Source organism: Dendropsophus ebraccatus, chromosome 2 (genome assembly GCF_027789765.1).
Source record: "Dendropsophus ebraccatus isolate aDenEbr1 chromosome 2, aDenEbr1.pat, whole genome shotgun sequence".
In the NCBI taxonomy this organism is placed as follows: Eukaryota; Metazoa; Chordata; class Amphibia; order Anura; family Hylidae; genus Dendropsophus; species Dendropsophus ebraccatus.
Window position 1 is genome coordinate 207,056,179 of NC_091455.1, and position 18,504 is coordinate 207,074,682.

The following is an 18,504-nucleotide window of genomic DNA, read 5'->3' on the forward strand; positions in this document are numbered from 1 at the left end:
CTGGGTGCTGGGTGTACATTATACCACGTCACTGGGTGCTGGGTGTACATTATACCACGTCACTGGGTGCTGGGTGTACATTATACCACGTCACTGGGTGCTGGGTGTGCAGTATAGGAAGTCTCTGGGTGCTAGGTGTACATTATACCAAGTCACTGGGTGCTGGGTGTACATTATAGGAAGTCTCTGGGTGCTGGATGTACATTATACCACATCACTGGGTGCTGGGTGTACATTATACCAGGTCACTGGGTGCTGGGTGTACATTATACCAGGTCACTGGGTGCTGGGTGTACATTATACCACGTCACTGGGTGCTGGGTGTACATTATACTAGGTCACTGGGTGCTGGGTGTACATTATACCAGGTCACTGGGTGCTGGGTGTGCATAATACCAGGTCACTGGGTGCTGGGTGTACATAATACCAAGTCACTGGGTTCTGGGTGTACATTATAGGAAGTCTCTGGGTGCTGGATGTACATTATACCACATCACTGGGTGCTGGGTGTACATTATACTAGGTCACTGGGTGCTGGGTGTACATTATACCAAGTGACTGGGTGCTGGGTGTGCATTATACCAAGTGACTGGGTGCTGGGTGTGCATAATACCAGGTCACTGGGTGCTGGGTGTGCATTATAACAGGTCACTGGGTGCTGGGTGTGCATTATAACAGGTCACTTGGTGCTGGGTGTGCATTATACCAGGTCACTGGGTGCTGGGTGTGCATTATACCAAGTCACTGGGTGCTGACTGGGCATTATAACAAGTGCTGGGTGCTGGTTGTGCATTACAGTATGCAGGACATAAAGCAACTGATAAGTACTGAAAGACTGGACATTTTTAAATAGAAGTAAATTACAAATCTATATAACTTTCAAACACCAATTGATCTGAAAGAATAAAAAATATATCACCATAGTACCCCTTTAATTGGGAAAACTGCAGCAAATCCACACCTTATCTGTAATTCATAAAAGTATGGAAACTGTCCCTGACGTTCATGTAGATTCCACACTATATTGTATTCCTAATCCTGTACCATTGTAGTAGTTGTTGATTATTAGGTTGGGATTGGTTTTCCGTGGCGCAGTACACTGCAGGCATCCAGCCGCCATGGAGGGAACCTGTTGTTACCAATGTGAATCCCACCCCGGCTCTTCCAGCTGAATGATCTGAGCAGCATCCTTGAAGGACACATTCACATGTCCATGGTGATCTCATCATTCCGCTCCGGTGATCACTCAGCAGGATTCACATCAGGATTCTATTAAAGTACAAAGTCAAGAAATAATGAAACATGAATGACGACATGAGAAGTAAAGAGGAGGAGAGAGTTCTGCTATACAGAAGAATGATGTACCCAGTGCAGGCAATGCTCAGGGAGGGGAGCAGGAGGATATAGCTCAGCTGAGGGTCTGTTACAGTGTCACAGAGGCCACTGAGCATTCTCTACACTGGAGGCAACTGGAACAAACTCTCAGGAAAGGGTTTCAGTCTTTGAATGAAAATAAGAAAGTTCTGCAATAGAGGAACGTCCAGCAAACAGGGCCAAGACCGGCAGGGGAAGGTATCACCAGATCTACACAATGGTGGAACAGCTAAATAAGCAGATCACTAATAGGGAGCTGGGTGCGTTTACCTATGTACACAGCAACGTCTCCACTCACACACAGCAACGTCTTACACATAGTGAGAACCCAACGTCCAGTATATTATGATTGATAGATAGATAGATAAATGATACATAGGATATAGATAGATAAATAGATAGATAGATAGAGACAGACAGACAGACCAAGGGGCCCCAGGCAAAGCAGAGCACCAAAACCTACCTACTGGAACCCAGCCCAACCAGACAAGCACCCCATACCACCTCACAAAAGCCGGTATCAGGAACACAATAACCTGGAGACCAGAAGAATACGTCCAAGAATGGAGGGAGGAGGTCAGAGCATCCCAGAAGCTGGCCGTGTACCAGAGCCTGCAGAGGTAGTACAGACTGGCCCCATATCTGGAGGAGCTTCATAACCCTAAAGACCAGAAGACCCTGAGCCGCTACAGGCTGAGCGCCCACAACCTGGCCATCAAATGCGGGCAGCACCGACAGAGCTACATCCCCAGGAAGAGCATACTGTGCCAGCAGTGCGACCAGGAGGCCGTGGAGGATGAGGCCCACGTCCTGCTACACTGCTCCAAATACTCAGCAGTGAGGGACACTCACCATAGGAGACTCTCCAATCTCCTCCCAGGCTTCACCACCATGGAGGAGGAAGAGAAGCTGCCCATCCTGCTGGGAGAGGAAGAGACCATAGGGACTATAGTGGCACAATACGTCACTGCTTGCCATAGACTGAGAGGAGCGTGATAGGTCATGGACTTCTTTACGCCGACCCTGAATTTTCCCCCCCATCATGATAGACCATGAACCCCTGTACACCGACCCCGGGTAAATCCCATTTCCTCAACACCCTATTTTCCACATGCTTTGGCAATGCTAATGTTTAACTTAGCCAATAAAGCTTTTTTGATTTGATTTGATAGATAGATCTCTCCTGCTGCTGGCGATTATCATTACGTTGTGGATTTCCTGCGGTGACGCAGCTCCGGGCACATGTGACACATCAGAGGTGACGTCCGTCCTGGGATCTTAGGGAAGTTTCCCCGTCAGACACTATGCAGCCACCTTATTTTCTGCTCTGCCATTTCCTTGGTGAAATAATAAGGACACAGATTTGCGCGGCCCAAGGGACACGACCGTCCTTCAGCCCCCATGGGAAATGATCTGTAATTATTACAGAGGAGCACAAGGAGGAGGAGGCCGAGCAGGCGACACCATGAGGCACCACAACCATACATAGAAATCCTTCAGTCGTCTCATAGTTCTGGCATAGACTGTATCCGGCAATTACCCTCTTATAATTATCTACAGGAGTATGGACACCATTACTCCCCCCCCCCCCCCCCAGAATGTTTCACCAGAACTTGTCCACCTTTCTCAGGGGGAGTGCAGTTCTACCTGTACTGATGGTATACAGTACAGGGATTACACACTGATATCTCTGCAGCCCCCGAGGAGCCCCACTTATTCAGGGGAGAACTTTCTAAATCCTTGAACACAAAAGAAATATTTAGAAACAGAATAAAGTTTTATATTGAGCAGAAGTGGAAAGTAGCCTTTTAGTAGGGGGATGGGAGACCTTCGGCCCTCCATCTTTTGCAAAACTACAATACACATCATGCCTGGGCAGCCATAGCTAAAGCTTCGGCTGCCCAGGCATGATGGGAATTGTAGTTTTGCAACAGCTGGAGGGCTGAAGGTTCCCCATCCCTTTTATAGTACATTGAATATATTTGTTGGTGTACTTACCACTATCAACCACAAGGGGCATCTTCATTCTCAAGCTCATTTGCTGAGCAAGGGTCATGTACCCAATTTATGCCATTAGAATCACATCTAATCAATAAAGACCCTTATAGCTCACCCCAGAATTAATAAAGACCCCAACATGACCCCAGTATGTGTAATACTGTCAATTTACCTACTGTATCTAAGTCATGTGTGATACTGTGCTGCAGAGTCATGTATGTGATGCTGTCTGTTGGGCTGTGATCTAATTATATGGATGTGTGATACTACGTACTCTGTGCTGAGCTACTGTATCTAATCATATCATTTATGGTACCATCTGCTGTATCTAATCACATAGTGCGATACTGTCTGCTGAGCTGCTGTATCTAATCCTATCATGTATGGCACCATCTGCTGTATCTAGTCATATCATGTGTGGCATCATCTGCTGTATCTAATCCTATCACGTGTGATACTTTCTGCTCAGCTGCTGTATCTAATCATATAATGTATGGCTTGCACCATCTGCTGTATCTAATCCTATCACGTGTGATACTTTATGCTCAGCTGCTGTATCTAATCATATCATGTATTGCACCATCTGCTGTATCCAATCCTATAGTGTGATACTTTCTGCTGAGCTGCTGTATCTAATAATATCATGTATGGCACCATCTGCTGTATCTAATCCCAATGCGATACTGTCTGCTGAGCTGCTGTATCCAATCCTATCATATATGGCATCATCTGCTGTATCTAATCCTATCACGTGTGATACTTTCTGCTGAGCTGCTGTATCCAATCCTATCATGTATGGCACGATCTGCTCAGCTGCAGTATCTAATTCTGTCATGTGTGATACTGCTGTATCTAAGCCCGTCCCGTTGTTTGCATTGATCTAATTGGAGCTCCCCCTAGAGGCCACTTTCGCCTTTTTGACTCTCCGCAGCCTCCGTCCCTCCTCGGAGAGGAAAGGGCAAAGTGCATTGTGGGAGGAAGACGGCGGGCTCTGCGGTGTGTTGGGCGGGAGAGGCGGCCTCCTCCTCCTCCTCCTCCATCTTCTCCGGGTAAGGTTGGGCGGTGTGGGCAGCCGCCGCCGGGTTGTTACATTGTATCAGTTCTGTACACAGATACTTCAGGCTCTATGGGCTGCGGGGACCGTTATGACCGTTATTCCGGCCAGAACTTTCTTTGTTTACAAACAAATGTAACGAAATAAATAAAAGTTGTAACAATATAAGAAGTGAATCCAGAGACCCAGCTGATGTATCTGAGCCTGACGTGTGATACTAAGCACGCGAGGGTATCTAAGCCATCTATAGCCAAACCTGTCATGTGTGATCTTATACTGCAGAGCCATGTATCTAATCTCTAATCACTTTTGGCAACATCCATGTACTGTCTGCTGAGATGCAGTATCTAATCCTATGGTGTGATGCTGTTGTATCTAATCCTGTTGTGTGGGATACATTCTCATCACACAAAATCAGTAGTGTCTTGGCAAAGTATGACATCAAGTAAGTTTAGATACATCTGTAGGCAGTATTGCTGGTAATGTTGTAGCAAACAGTATCTAAGCATAATGAAACATCTTCTTATCAGTACGCCTCATGATTGGCTTAGGTACAGTGTAGTACCATGTCACATAGGATGGGATTAGATACATCAGGTCAGCTGATATCAGTATCAGACATGATAGGATTGGCTACACAGCTCAGCAGCCAGTATTGCACATAAGAGATAGTTGAGCTATGTATCTAAGCCTGTCACACATGATAGTTTTAGATACAGTAGCCCAGCAGAACCATCACTCATGTATTTCAGGACCCGGACTTAGAGTCCTCAAGTAAGAAAAAATTTGATTTCAACATGTTTTGAGTTCCCCTTTAAGTAAATATTGATATTGGCTAGGACGATTACTGCATGATGGGCGCATGGCTGTCCATAATCTTTGTGGATGCCCAAAGGGGTCGACCCTCCTTTTACCCCCAGTTTGTAGTCTGTATGCTCTCACGAGCTGGTCTCAGATTTATGATGTATTTTTATTAATTCTAATTTAATTTTATCATATGCAATTATAACCTTGCTGTGTAAAAAAAAAGTGCTGCGGAATCTGTTTCCGCTATACAAATATTATTATTATAGTACAGTGGTGCCTTGGATTAGGAGCATAATTCGTTCCGGGACCGTGCTTGTAATCCAAATCACTCTTATACCAAAGCAAATTTTCCCATTAGAAATCATAGAAATGCAGACAATTGGTTCCACACCACACCACAATTGGTTCCACACCACACAAAATGATTTGTTATTCTGAATAACATGTAAAACTAATGAAACAAACATTCAGAAACAGCAGAATCTGTGATATTATAAGTTACTGTACAGTAATGGAGAGGATGGGGCACACAATGGCTGACAGAGACTGCAGGGAGTATGGAGGAATGAGCAGGGCAGATGTAGGCACATACATGCAGCACTCTCTGTCCTGGGAGAGAGGGGTTACAGCTATGGAGAGATTACCTCCTTTGTCCTGTCCTCTGATGTAAGCCCCAGCCTGAAGTGGATCTGCTATGATTTGGAAGGTGAGGGAGACTTCCTGGGTCAGTGTACAGTGCTGTAGACCCCACTATGCAGACCCTGCCCCTCCCCCACTCCCCCTCCCACCCAGTACAGGGAGCTCTTACACCAAGTCAAAATTGTGAAAAACTGTATATAGTTTGCTCATTCCACATAAATTTGGTGTGTGTGTGGGGGAGGGGGTTAATGGGCATGGCCGGCTTTGGGAATGGCAAATTCTGGGTGAAATTTGGAAGCCACGAAGTGTTATAAGTCAAGGCTCAGCCGCTTTGACCAGAGCATATTATGGACACGTGTCCTGGCCACGGGTCTAGAGGTCCGGGCTGAAAGCGTTATAGTTATCCGTGAGGTTTTCAGTATGGTTTGTTAGATCGATGGTCGGGCCGGGCCTAGAATCTGTGAATCCATAATTTTCTCCCCTAAAAGCTGCATTTCCATATTGTGCCATCACTTAGTAACATGAGTATTATTGAAATACGACATGTGACATAACAATGTGTTAACTCCATTCCTTCTTGCTGATTGTTTCCTAGTTCTTCCGCCCTCTCCCTCCAGTCCAGGCAGTAAGGAGGGTCTCCTAGGACAGTGCACAGGGGGTGGTACACTGAGGTCAGACCCCACATGAAGCCCGGCCAAGTGTTCTGGAGTCCACAGAGAATCTGAAGATGTCTGCAGGAGCTGAAGTCCCTTACCCCAGCGCCCCGGTGCCGTCTATGCCAACCTGTCTAGTCCTGGGGGTGGTCTCCGTCCTCTGCTTCGTGGCCGGCTTCAGCACTGGCGTAGAGTTTGTACGCTTCCTGTCTTTCGGGGCCATTTTTAAGGACGTTGGTGGTGGAGGGGAGGATGAGCCCCCTGTGTTGTGGAGCGACGCAATTGCAGACGCCACGTTGCTGCGTTCCCTCGGGATAAACGTTGCGTTGCTGGTCTTATTTGTCATCCAGCACAGTCTCATGGCTTGGCCTGCAGTGAAGGATGCCGTCGGGAAGGTGTTTGGGGTGCTGCAGAGATCGGTGTACATCCTATGCACCGCCGCCTCCCTGCAGGTCATGATGCGCTACTGGCAGCCCTTCCCCCACGGACCCTATCTCTGGAACGTCTCCACCGCTCCCTGGAGTGTTTGGCTCCCCCTGCTGTGTGCGCTCCTCCATACCATATCATGGCTCCTTATATTCAGCGTCCTGCTGATCTTCGACTATGCAGAACTGATGGGGGTGAAGCAAGTTTATTACCACTGCCAGGGACTGGGCGACCCCCTGTCTCATAAGTCCCCCCGTGCTGCCCGCCTCTATGCCCACCTCCGCCACCCCATCTACCTGGAGTTACTGGTCATCCTCTGGGCTGTACCCTCCCTTGGTCCTGACCGTCTGCTCCTCGCCGTCACCCTTACCCTGTACCTGACCCTGGTCCACCGCCTGGACGTGCAGGATTACAGCTACCTCCGCTCCCAGCTGGAGAAGAAGTTCACGCTCTTCTCCCGGGAGGAAGCGAACTCAGAGTATGGCGGAATGTGGAAGAAAGACTGAACTGGTGGGAGCGCATCATGGCTGTAGGTGGCGGGATGGTAGGGGTTTGCTGTCTGACCAAGATTTTAGCTATATTAGATATAAGCGAGTGATCAGGTTCTGTGTAGCCGATCACCATGATGGATAAGATAGTCGGGGACTGTATCCTGAATATGAGGGATCACCCTGAAAAGATTGGAATAACTTTTCCTGGTCCCATCCAAGGAAGCTACGTGGACAAAGGTGGTTGTTGGGAATGGAGCATTCCCATTGTCCTTACATAGTGGAGGTCGCCATACCTTACCCTTACACATTAGATGGTTGGCCAAGCCAGCTGACGTCTGTGGGGTCCTGCTTCTCCCCAGGTAGGCGTTGAGGGAGACTGATTGGGCATCTGGATATGAACATGCCCAATCCTTTTCTTTGGAAGGAAGATAAGCTGACGTTTACAAGCAGACTTCCCCCTTATCCCAATTCAGGATACATGCACGCTCGGCTGAGCTCAGCATGCGTGTATTTATTAGGGGTCATCAGCCAAATAAGCTCTTGATCATTTGCTATCTGAAGTCTAAGTCTAGTATAACTTTAGCTGCTGAAATCAGGTTCAATGTGTCCAGTCAGAACTAGAGCAGCATTCATAATTCTGTCAGATTTTAAGTTCTAAGCTCATTATTTCCATCCCCTCCCTGCTGGCTCGGTATCTGTATTCAGCTTGCTTTGCATCATGGAAGTATTAAACTTTTCCTAGACAATAGAAGAAAATTCAAGGAAATTTCAGTATTTTGTTTTCTTCAAGCCAGGCCAAAGTAGCTGCTCACTGATACGAGAAGAAAGAGAGCATTCTGGGAAGGAGACCGCCTATTCACATGAAGCAGTATCTACACCCGCCATGGACTTCTTCAGAAACGAATATTATATTTTTGTATTTTTTTTATTCCTAATATCCGGCTGTTTGCAGCTGCCTGACACTGGTGCGGCCAAATTTGTATTTTCTTAATGTATTTTTTTTTAAATCCAGATATTGTCGTAACCGTAACGTGTGAAGCTTTGATATTTTTATCTGCGCTGGAATTTTTAGTAAATTCTTTTAAAAACGTTTAAAACACGGTGTTGCTTATTGAAACATTTGTAAATCTTATACCTGTGACTGTCTTAAAGCGAACCCGTCACCATGAAAGTGCTCCCTACGCTATATACATCATGTTATAGAGCAGAAGGAGCTGGGCGGATTAATATATATTTATGGGAAAAGATTCAGTATAAGGCTATGTTCACCGATTTGCAACAACGGCCGTGATTAATACACAACATACGTGCACTGCATTCTGAGAGAATCCCGGCTGGAGTATATACACATAGTATACATTCCGGCCGGTATCCCTAGCGGCCGCACGGAAAACTTACATGGCAGTTTTGTGCAGCTGCTATATATTGAATAGCAGCCGCACATCCCTGACAAGTCACACAATGGAGAGTGCAGCTCCGGCCGCACTCTCCATTGTTGCTTATGGTGAATTGGGATGCAGGTAAACACTGATTTGCCCGCATCCCAATTCAGCACAAATGAAGATCAGTCAGTACAGTACAGGCAGGCAGTACCGGCCATGATGATCTTCACTGACACCGGCCGAGTCACAGAATGGCCGGTGTCATATGCCGTGTGAACTCGGCCTAACTTGTAATTTATTAAGTGGAATATCTGATGTTTCCAGGCTGGAGTCCAATCATTTCAGTGACACCGCCCACTGGACTCCCAACACAGAATGAGCAGAATGTTACAAGTTATACAGAATCTTTCCCAGATATATAAGTTCCCTTTAAAGGGGAACTCCAGTGAAATTTTTATTTTTTCAGACAGTTATACAGATTTTTAAAATACTTTTATTTCAAAATCTCCAGTCTTCCAGTACTTAATAGCTGTTGCATGTCCTGCAGGAAGTGGCGTATTGTTTCCAGTTAGAGATGAGCGAACCTGGAGCATGCTGGGGTCTATCCGAACCCGAACGTTCGGCATTTGATTAGCGGTGGCTGCTGAAGTTGGATAAAGCCCTAAGGCTATGTAGAAAACATGGATATAGTCATTGGCTGTATCCATGTTTTCCAGACAACCTTAGAGCTTTATCCAAGTTCAGCAGCCCCCGCTAATCAAATACCGAACGTTCGGGTTCTGATCGACTCAGACTTGAACCCGAACACGGTTTGCTCATCTCTATTTCCAGTCTGACACAGTGCTCTCTGCTGCCACCTCTGTCCATGTCAGGAACTGTCCAGGTTTTCTATGGGGATTGGCTGCTGCTCTGGACGGTTCCTGACATGGACAGAGGTGGCAGCGGAGATCACTGTGTCAGACTGGAGAGAATACACCACTTTCTGCAGGACCTACAGCAGCTGATAAGTACTGGAAAACTGGAGATTTTTAAATAGAACTAATTTACAAATCTATATAACTTTATGATACCAGTAAGAAGTCTATCCTGTATCTACCAAATATATTACAGACTATCCTCCGGAATGTACGTGACGTGATGGTATCTGTGTGCATAATGCAGCTCAACAAAAGCCGTAATAACCACATATATCACACGCTGCAAAAATAGAGCTGTAAAAAGATTCCTATGGGAGACAGGTGGTAATTTTCTCTTTCCTTGTTGTATAATGCAGCGGAGCTTAGAAACCAAACCCGTCTGAGTCATCCCCCCTCAGCCGCACATGGCGACCACCAGACACGGAGACTGCCGCCGCACTCTGCACAGTATAAGGGCCCTATTCCACGGGACGATTATCGTTTGCATAATCGTTAACGATAAACGATCCAAATGACCGCTATTGCGAAAGACCTGAAATCGTTCACCCATTTACATGGAGCGATAATCGTTACTTATGAGCGTTCTTGACTGAACGACATTTTATTCAATGCGAACGAGCAACGATAAAAATAGGTCCAGGTCTTATTAAACGATCAACGATTTCTCGTTCGGTTGGTAATCGTTAACTGCTATTCAAACGAACTATTATCGTTTAGATACGGACGATTTAACGGTAATCTGACCGGTATTCGTCCCGTGGAATAGGGCCCTAAGGCTATACACACACCCAGCCAGAAAGTATAGGGAGACACCCCTCCCCCCTCCCTTAGAGGACGTCACCAGTCTGGGTCTGTCAGGACAAAGAAAACGCCAGATGTAAGTGGTCGGTGCGAGAATTGTCTCTAGTTTTTAGAACGTGGCCTCAATGCTGAGATGGTTCAGGATGAGCGCGACCGAAGCATGCAAGAGGCTGATCATTCTGCATTTGATTACCGGTGGCTGAAGAAGTTGGATGCAGCCCCAGAGAATCCTGGAAAACATGGATATGGCCATAGGCTGTACTGTACTCAGCCATAGGCCATACGCTGTATCCATGTTTTCCTGGACTTCCTAGGGCTGCATCCAACTTCTTCAGCCACCGGTAATCAAATGCCGAACAATCAAACTCTAACATGCTACCCCATGATATAATCTCACACTATGATTGTAGAATACATCAACACAACCTGTCTGAATGGGATACTGGCGTATACATTCCCATACAGAGCAGACTATCGCTCTGCAGCACCTGCTGTATTCCTTTCCTGACTGCTCCTCTGACTGTGGCATCATTCTGCACAAGGCAGCATGCTACACACACTTTATATCTATCTATGTGTGTGTGTGTGTATATATATAATATACATGTGACAGGGAGATGGTTGGCTGGTCATAAGTGATGACATCATGTGGGGGAGGGGCTTCAATTCATAGACAAGAGGATGATGTGTTGTCTGAGGAGAGAGGGAGGAGCTGATGCCAGTGCTGTTAGTGGTAACACTATATTAGTAAGTTATATATTGTGGGGTGATAGCTGTGTAATAGCCTAAATATAATTTTCGGATCCTGGAGTTCTCCTTTAATGTTAGTGCTGACACATACAACATAAAATTATTATGTGACTCCAGCTTTATCCAGTACCTGGGCGGCTCTCTGCTCTGGACGACCAACAAAGACCTTGGAATATGGTAGATATTAGAAATGAGCACAACCCCAGCAAGTCGGATGGTTCAGCATTTCAATACCAGCGGCTGACGGAGCTCAATGCCGCCCTAGGGAGTCCAGGAAAACATGGAGACACCCATAGTCGTACTCGTCTCTAGTAAACATCCAAAGATTCCAATGGACACTAAGCTATGAAGATGATGTGGAATCAGTACAGGGTAAGTAATGTAATGTATGTACACAGTGACCCCACCAGCAGAATAGTGAGTGCAGCTCTGGGGTATAATAAAGGATGTAACTGGGGATCAGTACAGGATCAGTAATGTAATGTATGTACACAGTGACCTCACCAGCAGAATAGTGAGTGCAGCTCTGGGGTATAATAAAGGATGTAACTGGGGATCAGTACAGGATCAGTAATGTAATGTATGTACACAGTGACCTCACCAGCAGAATAGTGACTGCAGCTCTGGAGTATAATACAGGATGTAACTAAGGGTACTATTACACGGAACAATAATCGTCCGAATTGGCCAGATTTGGCCGGTTATTGTTCCTTGTAATAAATACAACGATCATCGGCTGATCGTTAATATAGGTTAAAACCTATATTTGTTGGGCGCCGACCGCGCACCGCTACATGTAATAGCGGTGCGCGGCCGGCGACTGACAATATACATTACCTACCCACGCTCCAGGGCTGCTCCTGCGGTCCGCTTCTCCCTGGGTCCCGCGCGCTCTAGCTTCAGAGCGGCCTGTCAGCTGACAGGCCACTCAACCAATCACAGGCAGCAGTGGTCCCGGCCGTGTAATAGGCCCAGTAAACGAGCGCCGATCTAGCAGATCAGTGCTCGTTTACAGGTATTATCGGGCCCCCATCGGCCCGTGTAATAGGACCCTGAGGATCAGTACAGAATCAGTAATGTATGTACACAGTGACCCCACCAGCAGAATAGTGAGTGCAGCTCTGGGGTATAAAACAGGATGTAACTCAGGATCAGTAATGTAATGTACGTACACAGTGACCCCACCAGCAGAATAGTAAGTGCAGCTCTGGGGTATAATACAGGATGTAACTCAGGATCAGTAATGTAATGTATGGACACAGTGACCCCACCAGCAGAATACTGAGTGCAGCTCTGGGGTATAATACAGGATGTAACTCAGGATCAGTAATGTAATGTACGTACACAGTGACCCCACCAGCAGAATAGTAAGTGCAGCTCTGGAGTATAATACAGGATGTAACTCAGGATCAGTAATGTAATGTATGGACACAGTGACCCCACCAGCAGAATAGTAAGTGCAGCTCTGGAGTATAATACATGATATTATGCAGCCACCCTCTATGTATAATCTTTATCCACTACTGATCTTTCTATAGGTTTCTATAGTCGTCTTCCTTACACCTCCCCCTATAGATCTTGTGATGTTCCCTTCCTCTATCACACAGATTAAAAGCCGCTCAGCTGGGAACGACACAGCAAGCAATTCATTCTCAATGGCAGCTATTACGGCACAATTGTTTGGATTCCAGAAATGGCTTTCACAGTATAAACTGCGGCTAAATAGGATTTTACATATTCTTAATGGAGTCGCAGGATGGTCGGGGGAGGGGGGTAAATAGTCCTGATAATAGTCACTGAGATTGTTAACAATTGGAAGGAGATAAATAGAAGGAGATGGCGGCGGCTGGAACTCTAGACGGTACGCTACTGACGCGGCGTAACTACCCTCCAGACATAGCTCTGCTGGGTTTATAGGTTAGGTCGTAGTTATTATAGTGACAGTAACTGGTTAATGATTGCTGCTTACCAGCGTTCAGACACAGGGGTTAATGGCGCTGTTAACTAGTAACTAATGTACAAGACCTTCACATCACTTCTATCTTACATTCCTTTGTAAAAGAAAAAAAAAAGCTTGTGGTTCTCTACAAAAAAAGCCTTTCATGTTCTTTACAGAAAAAGCATTAGATCTCATATGTAAGATCTATATAAAAACAGATGATTCTTTACAGTAAAAGCAGGGGCGTAGCTAGGGGTTCAGCGTGGGGGGGGGGCGAGCGAGTCTCAGTGATTATGTTACCCATAGGGAACCTCAGTAGATGACGATGCTTTCCGAATAATAAAGGGTATTTTTTACTACATTATTTATAGTGAACAGGGACTGAGAACAGTGGGAAAGACTTTCTACATGTCACATATATAACCATGTACAAATTAAAGGGGTTATCCAGCATTACAAAAACATAGCTGTCTTTTTCCAGAAACAGCGCCACTCACCTCCAAAGCTTGGATGTGGTAGTGCAGATCAGTTCCACTAAAAGTGAATGGAACCAAGTTGTAGTACCACACACAACATAGGGGCAGCTATGGCGCTGTGTTTGTTTTCTAATTAGTCATCCATCCATCCATCCATTCTTCTATCTCTTTATCTCATATCTATCTGTCTAATTTCTATTGGGCAGCATGAGGACTACACCATAGCTGATGGTCAGGGACCAAAGAGGCAACACCTGAAGGGTGAACCCGCAGTACCAATAGTGTAAATGTATAGTACAAATGCAAGGTAATAATAAATAGTCCCATGAAGTCTAAGGCAATTATACTAAATAACCTATATACAAAAAAGCCAGACTACTGCAACATAACTAAATGGTATAATTACTGTATGATATCTATTTACTATAGATTATTAACCATTGTTGATGGGCCTGGCATGGGGCACACACAACAGTTAAAGACTGCAGCAAATTTTAGGATGTGTAAAAAAATAATATTACATATATATTTTATATATATATATATATATATATATATATATATAGTTAACATAAGACAATTTTACGAGTAATACCTCAACACCACCATCGCACCATAATGACTAATACCAGGGGGGGTCAAACTCACCGCCTTCCAGATTTTTAAAAATTACAATTCCCATTAGGCTTGAACAGACAAAGCACTGGGGGCGTATTCTCCGCATGAAATGTAATGACGTGTTTGCTAGGTGGTTTGCTTTTCCTTTTTCCTCTGTCTGGCTCGGCCATCATGCAGACTTTTCCTGGCGATGCCTCGTCTCTGCCAGACAAACATTCTAGGCATCTCACCAAGGCACCATCCCTATGTGTATTGCTCTACACTGTTACCCACTTTATGCCCTCATGTAGTATTTAGACGCAGTTTTAGCCCTCATATACACTCACCGGCCACTTTATTAGGTACACCTGTCCAACTGCACGTTACCACTTAATTTCTAATTAGCCAATCACATGGCGGCAACTCAGTGCATTTAGGCATGTAGACATGGTCAAGACAATCTCCTGCAGTTCAAACCGAGCATCAGTATGGGGAAGAAAGGTGATTTGAGGGCCTTTGAACGTGGCATGGTTGTTGGTGCCAGAAGGGCTGGTCTGAGTATTTCAGAAACTGCTGATCTACTGGGATTTTCACGCACAACCATCTCTAGGGTTTACAGAGAATGGTCCGAAAAAGAAAAAACATCCAGTGAGCGGCAGTTCTGTGGGCGGAAATGCCTTGTTGATGCCAGAGGTCAGAGGAGAATGGGCAGACTGGTTCCAGCTGATAGAAAGGCAACAGTGACTCAAATAGCCAACCGTTACAACCAAGGTAGGCAGAAGAGCATCTCTGAACGTACAGTACGTCCAACTTTGAGGCAGATGGGCTACAGCAGCAGAAGACCACACCGGGGGCCACTCCGCTCAGCTAAGAACAGGAAACTGAGGCTACAATTTGCACAAGCTCATCGAAATTGGACAGTAGAAGATTGGAAAAACGTTGCCTGGTCTGATGAGTCTCGATTTCTGCTTGAACATGACAATGAGTTCACTGTACTCCAATGGCCTCCACAGTCACCAGATCTCAATCCAATAGAGCATCTTTGGGATGTGGTGGAACGGGAGATTGGCATCATGGATGTGCAGCCGACAAATCTGCGGCAACTGTGTGATGCCATCATGTCAATATGGACCAAAATCTCTGAGGAAGCTTCCAGCACCTTGTTGTATCTATGCCACCAAGAATTGAGGCAGTTCTGAAGGCAAAAGGGGGTCCAACCCGTTACTAGCATGGTGTACCTAATAAAGTGGCCGGTGAGTGTAGTTCCCTCTATGCTCTCATATAGTAAAAAGGCCACCATTTATACCCTAACATATTAGATTATCCCCCCTTTACCTCCATGTAGAAGACAGACCCTCCCTGTGCACCCCCATATAGTAGTCAGGCCCCTCTGTACCTTCATGTGAAATTCAGCTTCTCTGTGCATCCATATGGTAGTTAGACCTTCTGTGGCCCAATATAGTTATTATTTCCCTCAGTTACCATATAGTAGTAGTTAGGGCCCTCTGTGCCTTCATATTGAAGGTATTATTCTCCATGTAGGCATCCCCTCCAGCACCATCTCATGTAGGTAATCCCCCCAGTATCTATTCCTCATGCAGCCACCCCCTTCCCCAGCGGTAATCTCCCTGGTAATCCTCCTGGTGGTTAGACACACCACCACCACCACCAAATGTACCTCAAAATTAGGTACCCTCTTTTCAATTAGCCAGCACATCCCATACCACAACCCCCATAGGTAACATCCTTTCCAGGAGTTAGCTCCACCCACCCACATAGGTCTCCTCCTCTATAATTAAGGAAAAAAAGCCATACTTACCTGCTGTGCAGTTGCAGTACTGTAGTCTTCTGATGTCAACTCTCTCCCTGCTCTGTAAGCACACAACTGACATCATTGAGGTCCCACAGCTCTAAGGGAGGGAACAGCCTCTTGTGGCCACAACAGTGATTGGTAGGGTGGAGAGCCTTTTTAATCACTGTGCCTCATTCAACCCTATGTTCTCTTTGAATCAGGCACAACATTCGGTAGCCGTGTGGGCCCCCCCAGGAGCTCTGGTTGCTGGCCAGGGGCCACCTACAGCCAATAGACATTTGTTAAGTCTGTCTGCATAAGCAATAGCTGTTGCGGACAGCATTAACTGGTGAAATCATCAGTGGGCCCCCTGCCTGTGTGGGCCCGGGAGCGACCGCCCCCTCTGCCCCCACCAAATTACGCTACTGAGTAAAAGCATTAGATCTTATATATAAGATCTTTATAGAAACTGATGATTCTTTACAGTAAAAGCATTAGATCTTATATATAAGATCTTTATAGAAACATGATGATTCTTTACAGTAAAAAAAAAATAGATTTGATATATAAGATCTTTATAGAAACATGATGATTCTTTACAGTAAAAGCGTAAGATCTGATGTATAAGATCTTTATAGAAACAGATGATTCTTTAAAATAAAAAAATAGATCTGATATACAAGATTTATATGAAGTTTATTTTTTACAGCAAAAGCGTTAGAGCTGATATATAAGATCTTTATAGAAACAGATGATTCTTTATAGTAAAAGAATTAGATCTCATATAAGATCTTTATGGAAACAGATGATTCTTTACAGTAAGAGCATTGGATCTGATATATAAGATATTTATATGAAGTTTATTCTTTACAGTAGAAGCAATAGATCCTATATATAAGATCTTTATAGAAACGATGATTCTTTACAGTGAAAACATTAGATTTCATGTAGAAACCTGATACTTTACAGTAAAAGCATTATATCTGATATTTAAAATCTTTATAGAAACCTGATTCTTTACAGTAAAAGCATTAGAGCTGATACATAAGATATTTATAAAAACAGTTAATTCTTTACAGTACAAGCATTAGTGCTACACGCAGGGACATCTCTAGGTTTCAGCAGGTCCTTTGGCATCAGAGCCTTAGTGGCCTCTTTTTCAATGCAGCTTTTGCAGCAGCAGTAAAACAACAGAAACTACAGACGCCTAATGTAATTGCATCAGGACTCCTGCAGCTTTGTATTGTGACTCACATGGGGTGTCTTCCCTCATCAGAGTCGCTCAATTTACTTTATCTCTTTCATCCAGTTCAGTGCATGACTCTTCTTTGTAAAATCTGGTAGAGAAACATTTTAGGCTTCTTGCTTCAGCACATATAGTAATAGATCCCTCTGTGCCCCCGTATACTAGTTAGGTCCCTCTGTGCCCCTGTATACTAGTTAGGTCCCTCTGTGCCCTGTATACTAGTTAGGTCCCTCTGTGCCCCCGTATACTAGTTAGGTCCCTCTGTGCCCCCGTATACTAGTTAGGTCCCTCTGTGCCCCTATGTAATAGTTAGACCTCTTTGTGTTCCAATATAGTAGTTTGGTCCCTTTGTGCCCCTATGTAGTAGTTAGGCCCCTTTCTGTCCCCATATAGTAGATTTGTTCCTCTGTGTCCCCTTATAGTAGTTAGTTCCCTCTGTGCCTCCATACAGTCAATAGGCCCCTCTGTGTCCCCTTATAGTAGTTAGGCCCATCTGTGCTCCCATACAGTAGTTAGGTCCCTCTATGCTTTAGTGCTAAATGTCTACTGTGCAAGATCTTTGCATATACAACCTTTGTGTTAAGTCTTTACAGGATATGTGTTAGTTATGTTTTTTTGTACAATAAGCTTTAGGGTTTGTTCTCTACATAAAAATCATTTGTGTTGGTTCTTTCCTTGAAAAATGTTAGTGCTTGTTCTTTCTCTACACAATAAGCTGTATTGATAGCTTGTACAGTGGTATAATTATTATAGCGGTGCAATTATGGTAGTTATATTGTTGTATATAGGAGCAGTATTCAACGGGCCCGATCAACAGTGTAAACGAGCGCCGATCTGCTAGATGATTGATGATCGTTTAGGGAGGGCTGCAGGGACATCGTTACCGATGTCCTTGCAGCCCTTGCAGCATACATTACCTAGCAGGGCTTCTCCTCCGCTCCCTCCTCCTCCCCAGGTCCCGCGGCGCAGCATTACCTCCTGAGCGGCCTGACTGAGCTGTCAGACCGCTCAGCCAATTACTGGCCGCGGTGATCCCGGCCTGTGATTGGCTGAGCGTCTGACAGCTCAGTCAGGCCGCACCGAAGCTGATGCTGTACCGCGGGACACGGGGAGGAAGACGGAGCGGAGGAGAAGCCCTGCTAGGTAATGTATGCTGCTTCCC

At 45.3% G+C, this 18,504-nt stretch overlaps 2 protein-coding genes across 3 annotated transcripts in view; both read left to right on the forward strand.

The window, feature by feature from the left end:
* LOC138783958 (anterior gradient protein 2-A-like) overlaps window positions 1-18,504 on the forward strand; it is a 470,764-nt gene that overhangs the window by 341,978 nt on the left and 110,282 nt on the right. The window lies entirely within an intron of this gene.
* On the forward strand, window positions 4,329-8,541 carry NRM (nurim). Its single transcript, XM_069960604.1, has 2 exons — window positions 4,329-4,421; window positions 6,468-8,541. The coding sequence occupies exon 2, from the start codon at window positions 6,600-6,602 to the stop codon at window positions 7,455-7,457; it is 858 nt and encodes a 285-aa protein (XP_069816705.1). The 5' UTR covers window positions 4,329-4,421; window positions 6,468-6,599; the 3' UTR covers window positions 7,458-8,541.